Source organism: Pseudophryne corroboree, chromosome 1 (genome assembly GCF_028390025.1).
Source record: "Pseudophryne corroboree isolate aPseCor3 chromosome 1, aPseCor3.hap2, whole genome shotgun sequence".
Lineage (NCBI taxonomy): Eukaryota > Metazoa > Chordata > Amphibia > Anura > Myobatrachidae > Pseudophryne > Pseudophryne corroboree.
Genome location: NC_086444.1, coordinates 982486003 through 982510552, shown reverse-complemented (window position 1 = coordinate 982510552; position 24550 = coordinate 982486003). Strand labels below are relative to the sequence as shown.

Here is a 24550-nt window from a genome sequence, read left to right as displayed (position 1 = left end):
AGGTGTTGAGGATCATAAGGCGAAAAAGAGTACAGACAATACTCATTGTTCCAGACTGGCCTCGAAGGGCCTGGTACTCAGATCTTCAGGAGATGCTCACAGGAGATCCCTGGCCTCTTCCTCTAAGGGAGGACCTGTTGCAGCAGGGTCCTTGCGTGTTCCAAGACTTACCGAGGTTACGTTTGACGGCATGGCGGTTGAACGCCGGATCCTAGCTGAGAAGGGGATTCCGGAGGAGGTCATCCCTACTCTAATAAAGGCTAGAAAGGAGGTGACGGTAAAACATTATCACCGTATCTGGCGAAAATGTGTCTTGGTGTGAAACCAAGAACGCCCCTACGGAAGATTTTCATTTGGGTCGTTTTCTCCACTTCCTACAGACAGGAGTGGATATGGGCCTGAAATTAGGCTCTGTTAAGGTACAGATTTCGTCCCTCTCGATATTCTTTCAGAAGGAATTGGCTTCTCTTCCAGAAGTCCAGACTTTTGTAAAGGGAGTGCTACACATCCAGCCTCCTTTTGTGCCTCCAGTGGCACCATGGGACCTGAACGTGGTGTTGCAGTTCCTAAAGTCACATTGGTTTGAACCACTTAACAAGGGTGAGTTGAAATTTCTTACCTGGAAGGTGGTCATGTTGTTGGCCTTAGCATCTGCAAGGCGAGTGTCAGAATTGGCGGCCTTGTCTCACAAGAGCCCTTACTTGATTTTTCATGTTGATAGAGCAGAATTGAGGACACGCCCTCAATTTTTGCCTAAGGTGGTTTCTTCATTCCATTTGAACCAACCCATTGTGGTGCCTGTGGCTACGAGTGACTTGGAGGATTCCAGGTCCCTGGATGTAGTCAGGGCCTTGAGGATTTATGTAGCCAGGACGGCTAGAATTAGGAAAACAGAGGCTCTGTTTGTCCTGTATGCTGCCAACAAGATTGGCGCGCCTGCTTCGAAGCAGACTATTGCTCGCTGGATCTGTAACACGATTCAGCAGGCTCATTCTACGGCTGGATTGCCGTTACCGCATTCGGTTAAGGCCCATTCCACTAGGAAGGTGGGCTCTTCTTGGGCGGCTGCCCGGGGCGTCTCGGCATTACCGCTTTGCCGAGCAGCAACTTGGTCGGGGTCAAACACTTTTGCTACATTCTACAAGTTTGATACCCTGGCTGATGAGGACCTAGCATTTGCTCAGTCGGTGCTGCAGAGTCATACGCACTCTCCCACCCGATTGGGAGCTTTGGTATAAACCCCATGGTCCTTACGGAGTCCCCAGCATCCTCTAGGACGTAAGATAAAATAAGATTTTAAACCTACCGGTAAATCTATTTCTCCTAGTCCGTAGAGGATGCTGGGCGCCCGTCCCAGTGCGGAAACTCTGCAAGACTTGTATATAGTTGTTGTTTACATAAGGGTTATGTTACAGTTGGAATCGGTCTTGGACCGCTACTGTTGTTTGTATGTTCCGGGTTACATGGTATGATTGGTGTGGGCTGGTAGGAATCTTGCCCTTGGATTTATAAAATCCTGCCCTCGTATTGTCCATCTCCTCTGGGCACAGTTCTCTAACTGAGGTCTGGAGGAGGGGCATAGAGGGAGGAGCCAGTGCACACCCATAGGAAAAGTTCTTTTAGGTGCCCATGTCTCCTGCGGAGCCCGTCTATACCCCATGGTCCTTACGGAGTCCCCAGCATCCTCTACGGACTAGGAGAAATAGATTTACCGGTAGGTTTAAAATCTTATTTTTTCCCCTCAAAATTCTACACACAAATTCCAATAATGACATCGTGAATTTTTTTTTTTGAGATTTCTCTTACGTCCTAGGGGATACTGGGAATCCATTTGGTACCATGGGGTATAGACGTGTCCACTTGGAGCCATGGGCACTATAGAAGTTTGATAACGTGTGCTGGCTCCTCCCTCTATGCCCCTCCTACCAGACTCAGTTTAGAAAATGTGCCCGATGGAGCCGGCCATATCTCTGGAAGCTCCTGAAGAGTTTTCAGCATTTATTTTATATGTTTGTTATTTTCAGGCAGGACTGGATGGCACCAGCCTGCCTGCTTCCTGGGACTTAGGGGGATGAGACGGCCCAACCCCACTAAGGGTTAATGGTCCCGTTCCCCACTGACAGGACGCTAGCTCCTGAGGGAACTATTCACAAGCCCCACCACAGCAAGCGTACATTCCGGCAGCACGCCGCCACCCCTAACATAGCCAGAAGAAAGAAGAGTGGTGAGTACTAAACCGGCGTCCCGGTTAGTGGGTCGACGGCCATTATGGCGGCGACAGGGTACGGAAACGCACAGCTTCTAACGGGGCAGACTGAGTCTCCAGACTTAGTACACAGTAGTGTACATAGTACCCAGACTGGCATTACAGCTTAAAAGGGGGCTTACTCTATTTTATGCACTCAGACACATAAAGCCAGTATAAAGAAAAGCGCAAATGCCGCGTGCCATTGAGGGGTGGGGCTTCAATATGAGCGGATCCAGCAGCTCATAGGCGCCATTTTACCCTACTGCAGCTACACAGGCGCTGGCTGCCGGGACACGCAGCTCCTCCGGAGAGCCTCCAGATTACCTCAGCGGTACCAGGGGGTCATAGCAGGGGGGAGCTTTATACTTGTGTACTAAATCCCTAATCTAGGTACTTAGTCTGTGACCTGGCTAAGCTTGGCTTTAGCGATAAGGGCACCGTGTGCTGGTTCTATCCTCTCTCTGTGTCTCTCAGGAAGGGCTCTTTGTGGGTTAATTGTGCTTTTAACCTTTTACTGTGTGTGTGCTGTTACTACTGCAGTGTGTCAGTCAATGAGTGTGTATCATGTAAGGCACAGTGTTCCTCTTCTCCAGGGGGTTCACTAGTGTGTACTCAGTGTAGTATCCTTTCTCAGGCTAGTGGGGCAGAGCCAGCATGGCTGGACTCCATTCGGGGGATGATTTCCACCATCTCTACTAAATTATCTCGTAATGAGAAAGCGACACACTACTTAAGACAATCTATGACTGAGTTTATGCAAAAGGACTCAGTGCTCAGACCCGCGTCTCAGTCCTCTTTCATTTGTCCACAAAAATGTACTTTGGCCCAGATCCTGCATTCTGAGGGTGTTCACCAAAGTGATGGCAGAGATGATGATACTACTCCGCAAACAAGGAGTGAACGTAATTCCTTACCTAGGCGATCTTCTGATAAAAGCTGCATCCAGGGAGCAGTTGTTGGAGAACATTGGTCTCACAACCAGATTACTCCTGGATCATGGGTGGATTCTGAACCTACCAAAATCTCACCTAGAACCAACGCAGAAGCTTCATTTCCTGGGAAATATACTGGACACAGAGTCTCAGAGAGTGTTGCTTCCATTGGAAAAGGCATTGGTAATCCAGTTGATGGTTCGGGCTATCTTGAAGCTGACCCGAATCTCAGTACATCTGTGCATCCGCCTTCTGGGGAAAATGGTGGCTTCTTACAAAGCAATTCAGTACGAAAGGTTTCATGCAAGGACCTTCCAGCTGGATATGTTGGACAAATGGTCCGTATCGCATTTTCACATACATCAGAGGATTCGTCTGTTGCCAAAAGCCAGGATCTCCCTCCTGTGGTGGCTACAAACTTCTCACCTAGTGGAGGGTCGAAGGTTCAGAATTCAGAATGGGATTCTTCTAACCACAGACGCAAGCCTCAGAGGTTGGGGTGCAGTCACCCAGTGGGTGCCGTTTCAAGGAAGATGGTCAACTCAGGAAATCCGTCTTCCAATAAATATCCTGGAACTCAGGGCTATCTACCACGCCCTACTGCAGGCCTCATCTCTTCTTCAGAATCAGGCCATTCAAGTTCAGTCGGACAATGTGACAGTGGTGACTTGCGTAAACCGACTGGGCGGAAACGAAAAGCAGAGCCGCAATGTCAGAGGTGTAAAGAATTCTCCACTGGGCGGAAAAACACGCCGTGGCGTTGTCTGCAATCTTCATTCCGGGAGTCGACAACTGGGAAGCAGATTTCCTCAACAGAAACAACCTAAACCCCGGGGGAATGGAGCCTCCACCCGAAGGTGTTCCAGTGGCTCACACGTCGGTTGGGTTATCCACAAATCGACATGATGGCCTCTCGACTCAACAAGAAGCTCAAGAGGTATTGTTCCAGGTCGAGGGACCAACAAGCTGTAGCGGTCGACGCTCTGACAACTCTGTGGGTCTACCGGCTGGTGTATTTGTTTCCTTCCATTCCTCTGATCCCAAGAATTCTCAAAAGAATAAAAAGGGAAAGAGTTCAAGCAATTATCATTGCTCCGGACTGGCCGCGAAGTGCCTGGTATGCGGATCTTCTTGAGATGCTAATCGAAGATCTGTAGCCTCTGCCTCTTCGAGAGGATCTCCTGCAACAGGGCCCGTTTGTTTATCAAGACTTACCACGGCTACGTTTAATGGCATGGAAGTTCTGATTCTAGCCAGGAGAGGGATTCCTGACAAGGTCATCCCGACTATGATCCAAGCCAGGAAGGGGGTAACGTCAAAACATTACCATCGTATCTGGAAGAAATATGTCTCTTGGTGTGAGAGCAGACAATATTCTATGGTGGAATTTCATCTGGGACGTTTCCTGCTTTTTCTGTAGTCGGGAGTTGATGTGGGCCTACTCCTAGGCTCCATAAAAGTTCAGATTTCGGCCTTGTCTATTTTCTTTCAGAAACAATTGGCTTCTCTCCCTGAGGCCCAAATGTTTTTGAAAGGTGTTCTTCATATCCAACCTCCCTTTGTGCCTCCCACGGCACCTCGGGTGGGATCTCAGTTTGGTTCTGCAATTCCTCCAATCGGACTTGTTTGAATCGTTACAGGAGGTGGACGTAAAATATCTTACATGGAAGACCGTCACACTGTTGGCCTTGGCATCGGCAAGGCGCGTCTCGGAGCTGGGGGCGTTGCCTCACAAGAGCCCCTACTTGATTTTCCATGAGGACAGAGTTAAACTCAGAACTCGTCAGTAATTCCTTCCTAAGGTGGTGTCGGCATTTCATATCAGCTACCCGTCGCAGCCTGAGACGCAGCGGCTGCGTGTGATGTCACGCAGCCACCGTGCCCCCCCCAACGGTCCGCGTTGCCCGGACCGCCCCCCTCCCGCCCAGCGACCAATCAGGCAGAGGCGATCGCTGGGCTACGAAAGCCGACGGCTGTCTGCCATTCGCCAGCGCACTGTGGCGCCGGTGCATGCGCAGTACAGGCCTGATCGTTCGCACAGCACCGATCAGGTCTGAATTAGCACCTGAGTTGGGGACTAACACACACACACACACACACACACACACACACACACACACACACACACACAAACTCTTATCCTGTCCCCATATTTACCCCTGGTGTTGGTGGCACGATGGATCCACCTCTTCTCTATTGCTTGTTGTATCCCCGTAGCAGGAAGAGCTGTTTGGGTGCACTCCTGGCTCCCACTGTGCATGCAGTATCCGGATGATAGATCGACAGTTAAAAGGTCAACAAGCAGTAGGTTTAAATCAAATGGTTAACATGCATATGGTCAACATGATCAAAAGGGCGACAGGTTTAAATGGTTGACATAAAAATGGTCAATACAGCATATGGTCGACGTGATTTCTTTTCTTTTTTTTTCCATTTTTAGGACTTTTTCATACTTTACCATCGACATGGACTACGATTGCCTGAAGTATGGCGAGCAAAGCGGTACACTAATTGGGGGTCCATGTGCTGGAAGTGAAATTTTGAAACGCATCAAAAACTCAGGTTGACCTTTTCATGTGTCAACCATTTCCATGTCAACTTGATGACCCTATCGACCTTTTGACCATGTCCTGGTGCATGTTGACCATTTGGTGGGTTGGTGGGAAGTAGTGTAGGAAACGCAGGTGTGTCATGGCCGCTTCAGAGGCGGCTGGATTACGTTTTCTGAATTTCCTGCGACGGAAAATATGGCGCTGGACCGCCAGCACACGCAGCCTGGATTTGTATGCAGGGGGTCTACCTCTATTTAATGATTCCTGCGATGCAATCACATTTTAAATGCGATTGCAACATAGGGCGTCGCTACATATGCTTACCATGTTCTTGGCAGCCACCAGCATGTAATTTTATCAGTAACAGTTTTGCATTTTTAGCAAAACTGCCACTGAGTCTGAATAACGCCCTATGGGGGTCATTCCGAGTTGATCGCTAGCTGCATTTGTTCACAGCACAGCGATCAGGCTAAAAAACCGGCAGTTCTGCGCATGCGTATGCGGCGCAAGTGTGACGTACGAGCACAGCGAACTATGTAGTTTTGCACAGGGTCTAGCGATGCATTTCAGTCGCACTGCTTGCCGCAGAGTGATTGACATGAAGTGGGCGTTTCTGGGTGGCAACTGACCGTTTTCAGGGAGTGTGAGGAAAAACGCAGGCGTGCCAGGAAAAATGCAGGCGTGGCTGGGTGAACGCTGGGCGGGTTTGTGACGTCAAATCCGGAACCGAATAGTCTGAAGTGATCGTAAGCACTGAGTAGGTTTTGAGCTACTCTGAAACTACCCAAAAAAATGTTGTAGCCGCCCTGCGATACAACCGTTCGCACTTCTGCTAAGCTAAAATAAACTCCCAGTGGGCGGCGGCATAGTGTTTGCACAGCTGCTAAAAACTGCTAGCGAGCGTACAACTCGGAATGACCCCCTTTGTGTAGTGTGTCACTTGTTTCTGTTCAGTAGTTGCATAGCCTGAAAAGCAAACCAAATCTTTTTCTCTAATATTTCTTTTAACAATCTTGCCCTGCAATGTTTCCTTTCAGTAGTACAGATTGAACTGCTGGCTTATTTGTCATCTGAAGCATGTATACACTCCTCCAGTATAACTTTTGTAAGGTTAAGAGGATCAGGACTGAGAACAATTGCAATAATAACTTTTCACTATACAATCAGCTGTGTGTCAGGGCAGCATTTACCATAGAAGAAGATATTTCCAGCGACAGGAAATGATTTCCCCAACTTTACTCTGAGCTGTGAAAAATAGGAGGAAGCTTCTAGCATGTACTTGTTTTGCACAGACTGGGGCTGTAAGACCGGCGCTGAGGATCCTGGAGGTCAGCATACTGGCCCCTGGATCCCGACCTTAGAATGCCGGTCTGTTGGGCATGTAATCCCGGCGTCGGCATGGTGACTGCAGGGATCCTGAGTGGTGGTCAATGTGACCGCATCCCGTTTTGCACACAGCATAATCATCATAATGACTGAATAATATCAGGATGATAATTTGAACTATCTGAGTATCACACACAGAGGTGACCAACTGTTATAGCAGAGATGTGCGATTTATGAGTCTTCAGCATCTGTGGAACTACAAGTCCCACCATTCCCTGCTATCCAATGCATAGTCTTATAGAACATGTAGAGCCATTGGTTGACTCTAAAGCTGGGTACACTTGTCGATGCCAGCAGTAACCGAGTGAGGGGGGCATGCTACATTCACCAGCCAGACCTGCATACATGTCTGCCAGAGGTTGTCGCTGAAGGCGCGGGCTGCGCGCATCGTCAGCGACATAGTGCATACACATTGTGTCGTTCCGAATTGTCAAAATTGGCCTCATCATTAAAAAAAACATCTAGTGTGTATTAATTGCGCCACTGTGTTTAATTAATAAATGATTACTTAATTACTAATTCTGAATGATGTATGGGCTACTGGAGTCCTTTCAGAGTATCTATTCTATAGTTAGTACATGATGTATGGGCTACTGGAGTCCTTTCAGAGTATCTATTCTATAGTTAGTAAATTATAATTGGCAGTTGGCCCTTGTTTACAAATGATGAAGCTTGTTCTACAGACCAAGAATTAGGGGTGGGAACCAACTATGAACGAAGGGTGCGAGTTACAGTGGTTTTGAAAACGCCGGCAACGGCACCGCAACTCACAACGCACTTGTCCCACTCTCAGGCTAAATTCGCACAGTGTTGCTCACAGCCTGTATGGATGCAGTTTGGGGAGCTTTTTTTTAGTGTTCAAGCAGCCATAATCTGCGACTTACTGCGCTAACTCGTGGGTGCAAGAACTTTGCCCGCAAATGGATTCCCCCTCAGGTTTGCTAATCAATATAGTGTAAAAACAGCTAATTGCATGCTACAGTACAGCTTTACCATATGTTCCTTATTATTTTGTACAGATGCTAGTGGACATAAGTTACCATCATCATGTTTACATGAAGCTGAATACACATCTGCTGAGGAATATATGGAAACTGTAGATGCCAGCTACCTTGATTACCTTTGGGAAGCTCATGAAAACATCCTGAGATGTGTAGAAGACTGTAAGGTCTGGTCAGCCCCGTATGATGGAGAGAACCCAGACCCGGACACTTCTTTCCAAGCACTATTGGAGAGCAATTTTCAAACAGGAGAGTTTCCTACTTTCAGGGGGAGAGGTAGGCAACAACTTGGTTCCTTCTCCTCTGAAATGCCATCTCTCGGAGGAAAACTTATTGATCTTGAGTGGGATGATAGTTACGACACTGGTATATCCCCAGATTCTGGAAATTGCTCACCACAACCACCTCCTGAATCTGTGTTACCTCCAGATCCCCCAAAACACATCCAAGAGATGAAAAAGAATGCAATAATGTTCATTAAAGGGTCGTATATTGAAGAATCTGACTTTCAGGATGATGTGATGGTTTACAGGTTATGTGCAGAAAAAGATTCCATTGATAGAGCCGTTACAGAAACTAAAGATGTGTCAACAAAAGGGTCTACGGTGGGTATACTTCCTAAACTGACTAGCCAGCATTCTCAGGTACGGAAAGATAGTAAAATTGAAATAAATAATCAGAAAAATTCAAGTCTCAATAAAAATGCTGCAAAAATACAAACTAAACAAAATCATAAGAATATTCCAAAACTGGACCTTGACCTCTCTTCTGATGCAGACTGTGATTCTAACAGGAAACCATTAAGTCCAGACAGTGAGGATTTTATAGCTCGTTGTGACGAGATCATAAGTGGACTTAACACCACCTCAGTAGAAGAGTCCAGCTCCCCAGCTCCTGAGAGCGTTTCTCTAGTGGATGAGCATGAAGAAACATATGAAAAGTATTCCTTAGGAACACCATCCGTAGAAAGTATGCCATCACCCTTTGGGCCAAGTGAAGCTACAAGCCATTCTAACTACCCTCCCAGGTCCCAAGCAGCACCATTTACAGGTAATGACATTAATATGGATTGAAAAATGTAATAGTTTATTTCACTTATATTAGGCAACATGAGAATGTCGCTATGGTTGTCATATCAACATGCATCATGTCAGCAATGACCATGTCAACATTTGTCATGTCTACACGGATGATGCTGACATGCTAGAATGTCGACCTAACGTTAGTGGTGGCCCAGTGGGCCCATACCTTTTCCTGGTGGCACTGTAGCACTTCCATTACAGGCATCTGATGAGCGGTGTTTCTAGTAAGTATTTAGATTGTAGACAAAGTGGTATATTTATTAACAGTTTTTATATAGTGCAGCAGATTCCATTGTGCTTTACAATAGGAAACAACATAAATAGAAAAAAACTGGGGAACTAGACAGACATACAGGTAGGAAGGCACTGCTAGTAATCTTAAAATATATAGGGAAATGGGCACTGATATACAGTACACGGATAGGTGTTACATATTGTAAAAAGGTCCAGCCAGATTGCAGAGGTTCTTAGTGGGCTGTATGATCCACTCCAACAGTAATGTTGGCTGTGGGTCAGGAGAACGTGGAACGTGAAGAAAAAAAAATGCGAGGATATGTATGGATTGTACAGAGGGGATGTAATGAGATAGGAAAGCTTATGGAGGTTATGTGGGCAGTTCTGGAATTTGATAAGCTTGCCTGAAGAGGTGAGTTTTCAGGGAACATTTGAAGGTTTGGTGATTAGAGGAGACTCTTATTGTGCAGGGGAGGGCTTTCCACAGAGTGGGTGCAGCCTGGGCAAAGTCCTGTAATCGTGAATGACAGTGAATGAGTGTGGATGAGAGACGTAGATCTAGTAAAGCAAAGGTTGGGAGATATTTTGAGATAAGCAAAGAGATATGGTAGAATACAGGCAACCAATGAAGGGACTGACAGAGTGAATCCGCAGTTGATGAACATCTAGTGAGGAAGACAGCCTTGCAGCTACATTCAAAATGGATTGTAGTGGTGAAAGTCTGGTTTTGGTAAGACCAGTAAGGAGACAATTGCAATATTCAATAAGGGAGATAATGAGTGCACGGATTAGAGTTTTTGCAGTGTCTTGTGTAAGATATGATTGTATTTTGGATATGTTTTAGATATATATAACTTGATTTTGAGACCGATTGAATATGGGGAACAAAGATTAGTTCAGAGTCAAGTATGAAACCTGGCAGCGAGCTTGTGTGGTAAGGTAGATTGTTTAGTTATCAACAGTGATAGAGATATCAGGTTGGTAACTACTATTGGTAACTACTATTAACTGGAAGAAATATAATTAATTTTGTTTCGGAAATATTAAGTTTCAGGTGGTGAGATGACATCCAAGATGAAATTTCAGAAAGGATTCAGTGATCAAATCTTTGACTACCTCATTGGGAACGAAAGCCTGACTGAAGTGGGTCCAATAAGTTTTGCAAGATAAAAAAGTATGTGAGGCGAGTGTAGGCAAGTCTCTCAAATAGCTTGGAGGGTCATGGGAGCTTAGAGATGGGATGGTAGGTGTAGAGAGAGTTAGGGTCAGATTTTTTTTTTTTTCAGAATGGGAGTTATCACTGCATGCTTGAACATTCAACATTGATGGAAAGATACCAGTAGAGAGAAAGAGGGATTACAGATTTTAGTTAAGCTTGGGATGAGCACAGGAGACAGAGTTTTACTGATTTGTGAGGGTATAGGATCAAGAGGAGAGGTAGTAGAGGAGGATGAGAAGAGTGTTGATACTTAATCTAGAAGGTGCCAGAGGGTTCAGGAAGGAAATTGAGCAGGTCACCTACTGAGGAAGAGCATACCATTTAATTTTGGATCTTACCAGTCCTTTCCTTGAAGTAGGACTCGAGATCTTGGGGGTCATTCCGAGTTGTTCGCTCGTAAGCTGCTTTTAGCAGCTTTGCACACGCTAAGCCGCCGCCTACTGGGAGTGAATCTTAGCATAGTAAAAGTGCGAACGAAAGATTCTCAAAATTGCGATTACACACCTCATAGCAGTTTCTGAGTAGCTTCAAACTTACTCGGCATCTGCGATCAGTTCAGTCAGTTTCGTTCCTGATTTGACGTCACAAACACACCCAGCGTTCGCCCAGACACTCCTCCGTTTCTCCAGCCACTCCCGCGTTTTTCCCAGAAACGGTAGCGTTTTTTCGCACACACCCATAAAACGGCCAGTTTCCGCCCAGAAACACCCACTTCCTGTCAATCACATTACGATCACCAGAACGAAGAAAAAACCGTGAGTAAAATACCTAACTGCATAGCAAATTTACTTGGCGCAGTCGCACTGCGGACATTGCGCATGCGCATTCACGACTAATCGCTCCGTTGCGAGAAAAAAATAACGAGCGAACAACTCGGAATGACCCCCCTTGTGCACTGATAGTACCGGTGAGTTGGGTGAGTGAGGGGTAAGAAGTGATTTACATTTTTTTTATTTTTTTTTACATTTAGTGGTACTAACTTGGAGATTCCTAGTTTTATTTACTCTTTCTGACTGACAGAAATGTTGTTATTTGAGTATAGGTTGGCAATGAGAAACCCCCTCAATGTCAAATATAAACAGCACATTGTATACAGAGCCGGCCTTAGGCATAGGCAAACTAGGCAAATGCCTAGGGCATTTGGTATGCTTAGGGGCACCAGCAGCTTCTGCTGATTAAAATGATATGCGGCATGCCTATATTCTGTGTGTGACTGCGGCTGTATCTGCATACGAAATGCTACGTTGGAGTGTATTCCTGGATATCACTGTAATGTAGCATTTCGTATGCAGATACAGCCATAGTCACACACAGAATATAGGCATGCTGCATATCATTTTAATCAGCAGAAGCTGCTTGTGCATCCTAGCCACATAGTAATGCAAATAAGATGCATTTTCATAACCAAAAGGCGCCCGACGTTAGCAGAGCTGCCAGCTGACTCATGCCAGGCATCTCCTGCAGAACTAGCGGCGGTGCTAGGGGGCACCAGCCAAAATCTTGCCTAGGGCATCATATTGGTTAGGGCCGGCTCTGATTGTATATATCCAAATGGTAGAATAAGACAAACAGTATTTTGTGTAAGAAAATGCTCAGCTCTACATACTGAGGCCTGTATAAGTGCAATAATATTTCCTAAGCACAGTAGAAAATGTGCAATAAATGTCAGGATACTTGCAAAAGAAAAATAAAGATATCACTTGCAGCCAAACAAAGGAAATTCATAGAAATATAGTATGCATTGAATGGAAAATATCAACATGGAAAAGATTTATATTTACATTTGATTGTATTATAAAATTTTTTTAAATACTGTACAGCAGTTTTGCAGCTAAAAAATGGTTGTGCAGACTTTCGCTTGGCAAGGAGTAATTTATGCCATTACATCTGCACTAGAATCGGGATGTACTCATTGGGGGTCATTCCGAGTTGTTCGCTCGTTGCCGATTTTCGCAACGGAGCGATTAAGGCAAAAATGCGCATGCGCATGGTACGCAGCGCGCATGCACAAAGTATTTGAGCACAAAACTTAGTAGATTTACTCACCTCCGAACGAAGAATATTCATCGTTAAAGTGATCAGAGTGTGATTGACAGGAAGTGGGTGTTTCTGGGCGGAAACTGACCGTTTTCTGGGAGTGTGCGGAAAAACGCAGGCGTGCCAGGATAAAACGTGGGAGTGTCTGGAGAAACGGGGGAGTGGCTGGCCGAACGCAGGGCGTGTTTGTGACATCAAACCAGGAACGAAACGGGCTGAGCTGATCGCAGTGTACTCAGAAACTGCTAAGAATTATTTAATCGCAATTCTGCTACTCTTTCGTTCGCTATTCTGCTAAGCTAAGATACACTCCCAGAGGGCGGCGGCCTAGCGTGTGCAATGCTGCTAAAAGCAGCTAGCGAGCGAACAACTCGGGATGACCACCTTTATGTCAACCTTAACAACATCAGTATTAATAATATCGACACCATAATGTTGATAGTGATAATGTCAACAGGAAACATGGGGTCATTCCATGTCAAAATACCCAGAATAATTTCATTATGACACCCACCGACGATTTTTTACGAAACTTTGCACACTTGATACTACCGCATAGCTAAAAACCCATGTAAATAGTTTCTGAGATATAAGGGGCAGATGTATTAAGCCTGGAGAAGTGATAAAGCAGTGATAAGTGGAAGGTGATAACACACCAGCCAATCAGCTCCTAACTGTCAATTTACATATTGGAGCTGATTGGTTGGTGCGTTATCACCTTGCACTTATCATTGCTATATCACTTCCTTATCCCTTCTCCAGGCTTAATACATCTGCCTCCAAGTTTTGAAAAATTGCACAGAAATGTCACTGCTGATGCATTTCGATAGAATTTTAATGAAACATTAAAATAGTGTACTCATACAGGCAATCAAAACCCCATTATTTTTCTTTCATAGCCTTTAAAGTATACATTAAGGTTACATTTAAACAAAAAGGGACATGATAACTCATTTTCCTTTAGTAGATAATGCTTATTGAATCCACTTTTTCCCCCCGCCCCCCAAAAAAACTAAGCATGAAGTAAAGGAATGTATAATGACTCTCGGGAGGGAATTCAATTGTTTAATCATGGCCAATCTCCCATCTAAAGTGACAGGGGGATTATCATGCCCAAACGGATCACTTTTTGCACAACCCTGGTGGTGGCGCACTGAAATGAAGGTCTCGCGCCAGCCAGCAGAAACATTTGAATAGCTGCCGGGGGGCGCTTGCAAGTGTACAAAGTGTACAGTTTTATGAAAATCTGAGTCATGGCCTGGTTAAACTGACATGGAATGACCTCATGGCGACATTTTCAGAATTTTGACATTTGAGATGTCAATAGTGTCAGAATGTCGACATTAGGGTTAGGCTAGTATTAGAGTTAGGTACTATGGGGAGGTTAAGGTTAGGCACTAAAAGGGAGGGTTTGGATTAAGCAGAGAGAGGGTTTGGGTTGGGCACTAGGTTTAGGGTGTGTACACACGGTGAGATATTTTCTTGAGATTTTGATTATATAGTCAAAATCTCAAGAAAAGTTAGTGCAGATCGCAAGGTGAAAGTCACCTTGCGATCCCGATGCGCGGTCCCGCCAGGTCGGCATCGCAAGAAAAGAAATCCTTGCTTGATTGGTGTACTATCTAGTTCATCTCACATGTCAATGACATCTCACATAAGGCAAAATCTCACATAAGCCAAAATCGTAAGCACACATAGTCCATATCTCAAGTAAAGTTAGTCAAAATCTGTGCTATCTGGGCTCCAGGGAGTTCAAGGGAAATCGCAAGTAAAAATCAGGCATAGCAAGGATCTCACTGTGTGTACACACCCTAAGCATTATGCTATGGAGTGAGGTTAGGCACTAGAAGGAGGGTTAGGGTGTGTACACACGGTGAGATCCTTGCTATGTCCTATTTTTACTTGCGATTTCCCTTGAACTCCCCGGAGGCCAGATAGGACAGATTTTGACTAACTTTTCTTGAGATCTGTACTATGTGTGCTTCCGATTTTGGCTTATGTGAGATTTTGGCTTATGTGAGATGTCATTGACATGTGAGATGAACTAGATAGTACACCGATCTAGCAAGGATTGACTTGCCTGCACAGTCTATCTTTTCTTGTGATGCCGACATGGCGGGACCGCGCATCGGGATCGCAAGGTGACTTTTACCTTGCGATCTGCACTAACTTTTCTTACGATTTTGACTATATAGTCAAAATCTTAAGAAAAAATCTCACCGTGTGTACACACCCTTAGGGGAAAGGGATTAGGGTTAGGGGACTGTTCTTGCCTGAACACTGGCACATCAGATTACATGACCCCTGGAACCCAGGAGCTGCTGCTGGAGACACCACTGCTGCCTGGACTACCTATATGACCATTAGGCACGATATATATCAACATTCTATTATGTTGACATTTCATCAGTGTCTACATGGTCATTGTCGACTTTATGACCATTTGGACATTCTCATGTTGACATTATAATGCATAAAAAACAGTTGTGTATGAAATTTATTTTTTTGATAGAGGAAACCTCTAAAGCATATAGTAACTACTTTAGGTCAAAATTGTGCTTTTTAACATAGGAACTAATCAGTTATTAGCTTGTATATGTTTACCATGAGTTACATCAAGAGAGCAAGTGTCCGATTATATTCAGAACAGTGGCCTATTGTCTCAAGTTCATAATCTATGAATATATTACTTCAATAAATTTACTTAGTACCAATGAATAGCACCCAAACAGTTCCTTTGTTATGCATACACTTGCCACTCAAAATATCAGCTGTTTTACCCATCCGCCACATTGTAAGCAGGATAGACAGATAGGGTAAGGGCTCCGAGGCTTGTAATGAATTTTCAATAGCTGACATGTTTCAAGAACACCATTTACTCTTTGTTACCTTTGGGAATGTGTATATTTATATGCACTGTATACTGCATACTGGCAACACTTTATGTACAGTATACTGTAACCAAACATAGCAATGCAGAGAAACCTCGTTTTTCTTCTACATATTTTTGTCTCTTTACGTTTGTATATTTTATTTGCAGATGTAATGATTTATTTTTAAAATATACTTTCTCCTCCAGGACCATTCATCAGTGTTGTTTTGTCAAAATTAGAGAGCATGCTTGAGAACTCTTTACATGTAAACTTGTTGTTGATTGGGATCGTTACTCAGCTTGCGAGCTACCCTCAGCCTCTCCTCCGATCCTTCCTGCTTAATACAAACATGGTCTTCCAGCCCAGTGTACGATCTCTCTACCAGGTACTGTACACCCATCGGGTGCATCTTAAGCAGTTTACAAAATTTCAGTACATGACATTTTTATTTAATATTTGTCTGATAAATGGTAAAGACACCAAAAAAGAAATTGAATTGACCATGCAATAGCCAACATTGCATGGGCTGTAATCCATAGTAACCAGTGTGGTGCATGTTTTCTCAAGCTGGGTATACACTGGGCGATACATTGTCTCTTTGATCGAATGGGCGATACTCTGATTGCGAGCGGGTCGGTGGGTGTCTACAGCTGATGTGTCTGTGAACTGCATTGTTCACCCATACACTTGCTGAAGGGACTGACGTCGCAGCTGGGTGGGCAAATTCAAATGCCCGAACAGCTTTCATGTTGAGTGGCCGATCGGTAACTGTATATGCTTGCCTGAATCGGCAGCTCTGTCGGTGTGACTGCGGGTCCGTCACCAAGTCGGCATAGTGTGTACCCACCTTAAGTAACAGTAGACTAATCCCAAGGTCAAGCACATAATTTATAGAGGGTGGTTTTCAAATGGCACTTAACACGCTACAGTCTGGCTCAAACAAAGTTGTATGTGATACTTCAGCCATACAAAGAACCAGCTATCACAGTAACCTGTAGGGACAGCCCACTTGAACAGAATGTAGGCACCATTCCACAATCCAAATTCCCTGCTATGCAGAGCATTACAGCAAGTCCACCAGTCTTTGTGGGGTTGGTATCAGGAGACTGGCATTTGAGATCCTGGAGGTTACCATACTGACCCCGGGATCCTGTCCGCTAGAATGCCAGAAGGGAAAGGCGAGCACAATGGAGCCGCTTGCGGGCTCTGTGGCTCACTGCCCTCGCCACAGGTTCTATTCCCACTCTATGGACACCCAAGAGTGGGAATAGTCCCTGTTAGTCAGCATACCGACTGTCGGACTGGGCACAGTGCGGGATTCCGGCATCGGTATAGTAACCGACGGGATCCCGACTGCCGGTCACATGACTACATCCCATCTTTGTAAACAACAGTACAAACTTGGCCCTGGACATATATGTACACATTAGTCACATTACACATTATGGGCTGATTAGTGTATGTAATACTGTATTAAGAATTTATACTATGTAGATGGTCTACAACAGGGATGTCCAACTTCCAATAGGTTGTAATCTACTTTCATGTGTCAAAACTAATTGTGATCTCCCATCCCACGCCTTCCCACCGCCAGTTATAACTCTAAACAGAAGTCTGTCCAGCTGAGCATTCGTTAAAAAAGCCAAGTGTTTCGTAGTTACTTAAAAAATGCTACATAGGGGTAAATTTACTAAGAATCGTATTTTTCCGTTTGAGGTCAAAGTTCAATCACGAATGACATCGAAAGTGTAAATATGCAACTTTTTGAATTGATTACGACTAATTTACTAAGCTGCCGTATTCTGCATTTTCGTTTTTTCCGATGTCGATGTCATTCGTTTTTTTAGGCAGTGTTTTACGTGAGTGACTTGTAAAACACTGCCGACTTTATACAATGAATCTCGGCCGGATCTGAGAGATCCGTGCAGGGCTTCATTGTGCACCTTGCAAAAAAAATTAAAATGTTTAAACGTAAAAAAAAAAATTGCGTGGGGTCCCCCCTCCTAAGCCAAACCAGCCTCGGGCTCTTTGAGCCGGCCCTGGTTGCAAAAATATGGGGGAAAAATTGACAGGTGGTTCCCCCATATTTAAGCAACCAGCACCGGGCTCTGCGCCTGGTCCTGGTTCCAAAAATACGGGGGACAAAAAGCGTAGGTGTCCCCCGTATTTTTTAAACCAGCACCGGGCTCCACTAGCTGGACAGATAATGCCACAGCCGGGGGTCACTTTTATTCAGTGCCTTGCGGCCGTGGCATCAAATATCCAACTAGTCACCCCTGGCCGGGGTACCCTTGGGGAGTGGGGACCCCTTCAATCAAGGGGTCCCCCCCCAGCCACCCAAGGGCCAGGGGTGAAGCCCGAGGCTGTCCCCCCCATCCAATGGGCTGCGGATGGGGGGCTGATAGCCTTTGTTGAAAGTAATGAATATTGTTTTTAGTAGCAGTATTACAAGTCCCAGCAAGCCTCCCCCGCAAGCTGGTACTTGGCGAACCACAAGTACCAGCATGCGGCGGAAAACCGGGCCCGCTGGTACCTGTAGTACTACTACTAAAAAAATACCCCAATAAAGACATTACACACACACCTTGAAAGTATAACTTTAATGCATACATACACACCACCATATACACATACTTACCTTATGTTCACACGAGGGTCGGTCCTCTTCTCCAGTAGAATCCATGGTGTACCTGTTGAAAAAATCCTACTCACCAAATCCAGTGTAGAGGGCTCCTCAGATAATCCATTTGTAATCCACGTACTTGTAAAAATAAAAAAACGGGATACCCGACCACGAACTGAAAGGGGCCCCATGTTTTCACATGGGACCCCTTTCCCCAAATGCCAGAAACCCCCTCTGACTGATGTCTAAGTGGGTTTCTTCAGCCAATCAGGGAGCGCCACGTTGTGGCACCCTCCTGATCGGCTGTGTGCTCCTGTACTGTCTAACAGGCGGCACACGGCAGTGTTACAATGTAGCGCCTATGCGCTCCATTGTAACCAATGGTTGGAACTTTGTAGTCAGCGGTTGACCGAAAGTGACCTCACCGCTGACCACAAAGTTCCCACCATTGGTTACAATGGAGCGCATAGGCGCTACATTGTAACACTGCCGTGTGCCGCCTGTCAGACAGTACAGGAGCACACAGCCGATCAGGAGGGTGCCACAACGTGGCGCTCCCTGATTGGCTGAAGAAACCCACTTAGACATCAGTCAGAAGGGGTTTCTGGCATTCGGGGAAAGGGGTCCCATGTGAAAACATGGGTCCCCTTTCAGTTCGTGGTCGGGTGTCCCGTTTTTTTATTTTTACAAGTACGTGGATTACAAATGGATTATCAGAGGAGCCCTCTACACTGGATTTGGTGAGTAGGATTTTTTCAACAGGTACACCATGGATTCTACTGGAGAAGAGGACCGACCCACGTGTGAACATAAGGTAAGTATGTGTATATGGTGGTGTGTATGTATGCATTAAAGTTATACTTTCAAGGTGTGTGTGTAATGTCTTTATTGGGGTATTTTTTTAGTAGTAGTACTACAGGTACCAGCGGGCCCGGTTTTCCGCCGCATGCTGGTACTTGTGGTTCTCCAAGTACCAGCTTGCGGGGGAGGCTTGCTGGGACTTGTAGTACTGCTACTAAAAACAATATTCATTACTTTCAACAAAGGCTATCAGCCCCCCATCCGCAGCCCATTGGATGGGGGGGACAGCCTTGGGCTTCACCCCTGGCCCTTGGGTGGATGGGGGGGGGACCCCTTGATTGAATGGGTCCCCACTCCCCCAGGGTACCCCGGCCAGGGGTGACTAGTTGGATATTTGATGCCACGGCCGGAAGGCACTGTATAAAAGTGACCCCCGGCTGTGGCATTATCTGTCCAGCTAGTGGAGCCCGGTGCTGGTTTCAAAAATACGGGGGACCCCTACGCTTTTTGTCCCCCGTATTTTTGGAACCAGGACCAGGCGCAGAGCCCGGTGCTGGCTGCTTAAATATGGGGGAACCCCTGTCAATTTTTTTCCCATATTTTTGCAACCAGGGCCGGCTCAAAGAGCCCGAGGCTGGTTTGGTTTAGGAGGGGGGACCCCACGCATTTTTTTTTTTAAATTATAACATTTCCCACCCCTTCCCACTTAAAAACATGCACGGATCTCATGGATCCGTGCATGCCTATACAAACACGGGATAAAAAAGCAGATCTGGTTTTTTTTAGCACTTTTTCACGATTTGTATTTTAGCACGGCAGTGTTTGGCTATTGTCGGCAGTGTTTGTGTTTTGCACTTTTTAGTAAATGACCGATTTCTACCAAATTGCAGGCGTATTTGACCGATGGTGTATTGATTTGTGATTTTTTCCTGGGACTTCCAAAATATTACGAATGCCCTCATCACTGCCGTGATTTTTGTTTAGTAAATTACCGAGATGACACTTTGAAGAAAAAACGGCATCTCGGTCAAAATCGGGACCTTAGTAAATATACCCCATAGTGTCCCCAAATTTTACAGAAAGTGTGTGTGTGTGTATATATATATATATATATATAAGAAAGAGAGGAAGGGGGGGGGGGAGTTCCGAATGCTTGATATATGGATGTGTGTATTTTTGCGTATTTGCAATTATATACAATTGTTTATTTGTTTTTCTTTTTTTTAATTAACTTGTTTATGAACTATGGAGCAACCCCTTGTTCTTTTCTTTCAATTTATTTTATCCTATATTATATATACATACTACACTCTCACAGCAGGTGGTTTGGATCTCAGTAATGTTAATCTCTGGTGACATACACCTGAATGAATTTTTGGCATTTAGAGACCTAAGTAAAGAGAATTCCTGACAGCAGGCAGTGAAGAGATGTCAGATCAGGGAAAGACACATTCCTTTTTTGCCTTTTCAGTGTCCTCTTTCTGTTGAATTGATAGATATCTAGTACACCTTGACAACAAAATGCTTCTTTTTATTTTGTAATGGACACACAGGAATGGAGGATAAAATAAGTAAACCTCAGTGACACACAGCACACTGTCTGCTGATAACCACTTGAAATGACAGTCTTTATTAAGACCCTTCAATGGATTGCGGGCCCCTGAGCATTGAGCAGTCTAACAAAACAACTTTTCTTATTCCTATTTTTAAACCAATGTACTATGTCCAATGCTAGAGAAACTATGGGGGTCATTCCGAGTTGATCGCTCGCTAGCTGGTTTTAGCAGCCGTGCGAACGCATAGTCGCCGCCCACAGGGGAGTGTATTTTTGCTTTGCAAGTGTGCGGTCGCATGTGCAGCCGAGCTGTGCAAAAACATTTTGTGCAGTTTCTGAGTAGCTCAGAACTTAATCAGCCCTTGCGATCACTTCAGCCTGTCCGGGGCTGGAATTGACGTTAGACAGCCGCGCTGCAAACGCTTGGACACGACTGCGTTTTTCCAACCACTCCCAGAAAACGGTCAGTTGCCACCCATAAACGTCCTCTTCTGTCAATCTCCTTGCAATCGGCTGTGCGAATGGATTCTTCGTTAAATCCATTGCACAGCAACGATCCGCTTTGTACCTGTACGACGTGCCTGCACATTGTGGTGCATACGCATGCGCAGTTCTGACCTGATCGCAGCACAGCGAAAAAACCTAGCGTGCGATCAGGTTGGAATGACCCCCTATGTGAATACCTTTCCGCTTCACTCCTATAACATCGGCAGTTTCTGTTTCTGGGGACGATTTATCAAGTTCTGATAATCACGCAGGAACAATATTTTCTGCATAATTTATGTATTGTAGCTATTTATGTGGCGCAGTGATTAGCTTGCTGCCTCACAGCACTGAGGTCCTGAGTTTAATTTCCACTAAGGCCCAATGTGTGTGGAGTTTGTATGTCCCCCTCATGTGAGTGTGGATTTCCTCCTTGTGCTCCAGTTTCCTCCCATAATACAAAAACATACAGGTAGGATAATTGATTATTTACAAAAAGAATGTACTCCTAGGGCCTGATTCTGATTTCTAAGGAATTGCACAGATGCAGGGAAGCAGCTGTGCAATTCCGTATAAATAAAATGCAAATGCAGCTGGAGGTGTCTGTAGGAGATCGACACATCCTGCATAAATCTGCAAGATCCGATTGCTGTGTCTGAGGATGCAGCATCGGATCACCATTGTGACCATCAGTCGCGACTCACAGTGGTGGCAGAGCTCAGTCAGTCTGGGTAAGTCTCAGCTAACTCAGACTGGCCGTAGGATCTGGACAGCCGCATCCAGGAAGACGACACAGACCCTGGGCCTGTCATGCCTATGAAACAGGGCAACACCCTTCCATTTTGAAGAATGGTGGCATTTGCCGCCCCCCAAACAGCGCAGTATGATTGTCACTAATGCCTGCGAGCGGTATCGCAAGACATGTTATGCACATACTAAAAAGCCCCCCAAAAATATTACAATGTTATGGCATTAAGGCATATTCATTTTCAGAGACCTAATAACATTAGTAATAATCAGGTCCTATGTCTTAAATGACCTCAATAAAAGTTCTGTTTTTTATTCTGCACAATTTAAAATGTAAAATATATAGAATCAAAGCTGTCCAATATTGAGATCAAATGTGAAAGATTTATTACAGGCTGACAAGTGGCTGCATTGGGAGACAGAAAGGATATCTTGACATTCTCAGTATTATCAGTCTGGCAAATAAAATAGTTTTAACTCACTTTACGTAATGAAATGGCCATATCTGTGTATATTGGGGCAGTGAAAACCAGACAGAACTTCTCAGCTTTTAAAACCAACATAGGTGCTGGAATGGTAGGGAGGCAACGTGGCATCTTACTCCTCCAAAACATTTGAGAGGCGCCACTCAGTGTACTGGTTCGTGGGTGCAGTGTGGCCTCCCTCCCCACAGCCTTTCTCCAAACGCCTCCAGCGCCCTCCTGCACCCGGTTCAAGCCCTTACAGCAGAGATTTTCAACCTTTTACAACACACGTCACACTGAACAAGATTTAAATATTGTCAAGGCACACTCAAATATAATAGTGATGCATGGTGCAGTTGCGTGTCCTAGGATGTCATGTCGCAGCTTCTCCATAGATTTCACAATACTGATAGCCACATGGAGCCTGAGGAAAATATCTCCTATATAATAGCCCAGATCTGTGACTCTGTGCCTGTGTGTATAATGCTGGGCGGGGCGTTACGCCTGAGCCACATCTGAGAAAGCCAGAAGAGCTAAACACTGCCCGGGCCCAAAATTAGAACTGGTTCTGCAACCACTAAACCCACCAGTAATTGATCGTTTCAGGGCCTCAGTAGGGCAAAAAACTGACGGGCCTGGCTCTGCTTCTATGGCGGCACACCTGGAGACTGCTCAGGGCACACTAGTGGGCCACGGCACAGTGGTTGAAAAACACTGCCCTACAGTATGTGGCTAGTTACTCCTATGGGACCAGCCCTGTACCCTTCCCACCTCCCAGTTCATATGTTCCTCCCCTCTTCCCCCTCAGCTTCCCCTTTCTCTCTCTTCCCTAGATATAGATATATAGATATTTTATTTTGGTCTCCAAACATAAAAACATTGTGGCGCCCCAGAAAGCTAATATAGTTGTATATGTTGGAAAGTACCGAAGGAGATAATGTTTGAAAGCTGCTAGTAGTGGAATTGTGGAGTTTGCTCCCAGAAGAAGCTTAATAAATGAATAAAGGAGATAAACAATACTGACAATATACCAAAAAAACAAACAAAACCTCTTACAATTAGATAAGAACTGTCTGGATTATCTAATAATTGTCTTTCAAATGTGTGATTTATTGTTCATTATTATTTATTTCATCCATCATGGTCAGTTGGTGTGTACTCAGAACTGATGACATATTTGAGCTTTCCCATTGTCGTTCAGTGTATAATAAAGTTGGATGACATTCATTGCCAAATGAATAAAATCCCTTGTTGATATATTTGTGATAAACAGCAATTTCATCCTGTATCATTTTTATTGTGATTGACACAGTGTAATGAACATACAGGTAATGCCATTTTTCTACGGACTGTCTAGCTCCTTCATAAGAATGGAAAAGATGCAGTAAGAAATAAATCTTATGTTACTGTAAATGGTGAAATCCTCCAGTGTATCCTGGCAGTAAGCCCTGAACTTGTATTTGGAGCAGTTTTAGCTGAGAAAGAAGAGCGGGATTCAAATGATCATTTAGTTTCAATGCTCAGGATGTCAAGTGAGCTGCCAGTTATATTAGAGACTCCATCATGCCACAGACGCTCGCTTCTCAGTGGTTCTGGGTTCAATCTCTTCTGGGACTTTCAAGGCTATTTTGTGGGAAAATCGCTCATTCATCACCTCATGAAATCAACTCAGCCCATTTCTAAACATCTGAAGAGAAAAGTAATTTCAGCAAGGAAAACCATAAATGACATATTTTTCCCTCTTCGTTCCCAGGTTCTGGCCTCTGTCAAACATAAAATTGAACAATTTGCTACTAAAGAGGAAAATTTTCCCATATTACTTGCAGAAGCTCAACAATACTTGCTGGATCGCATGGATGCGAATCACGAACCTGGCGATGTGTTAATCAAAGGTACTTATCATCTTAGTACAGTATATGCTGCTGAGGCATTGATGCTTCTGCATAACAACTGTGCAATTGTGCATTGCTTGGAACACAGGAAACAGATTACTAGTGACACTCTCTCTGTCCATTAACCAGTAAGAATATTGGGAGTAGTAGTTTGACTGTAATTGGAGCAGATAATTATCATTTATTATGGTTTAGGTTGATCTAGTAGCGGATGTCAAGATTAAAAACTTATATACAAGCATGATAACCAGGGGCGGATTGGCCATAGGGCTCACCAGGAAGATTCCTGGTAGGATGACGTGTCTGTGGAGCCTGTTTTGTGTATTGTCATGTGGCCCCACCTCCCACATGACAGGCAGTCCACCGCCCTCAGGGCCTTTTTCAAGGTTGATTGCAAAATAACATTTTCCTCTAATGGGAG

General features: G+C 44.8%; 1 protein-coding gene across 5 annotated transcripts in view; it reads left to right on the top strand.

The window, feature by feature from the left end:
* Positions 1-24550, top strand: part of FHIP1A (FHF complex subunit HOOK interacting protein 1A) — a 662899-nt gene that overhangs the window by 628144 nt on the left and 10205 nt on the right. For all 5 annotated transcript variants that reach the window (XM_063920560.1, XM_063920559.1, XM_063920561.1 and 2 more), the window contains 3 exons: positions 8138-9169; positions 15771-15949; positions 23991-24129. In XM_063920560.1, the coding sequence (XP_063776630.1) occupies positions 8138-9169; positions 15771-15949; positions 23991-24129 (1350 nt within the window). The remainder of the gene's footprint in view (positions 1-8137; positions 9170-15770; positions 15950-23990; positions 24130-24550) is intronic.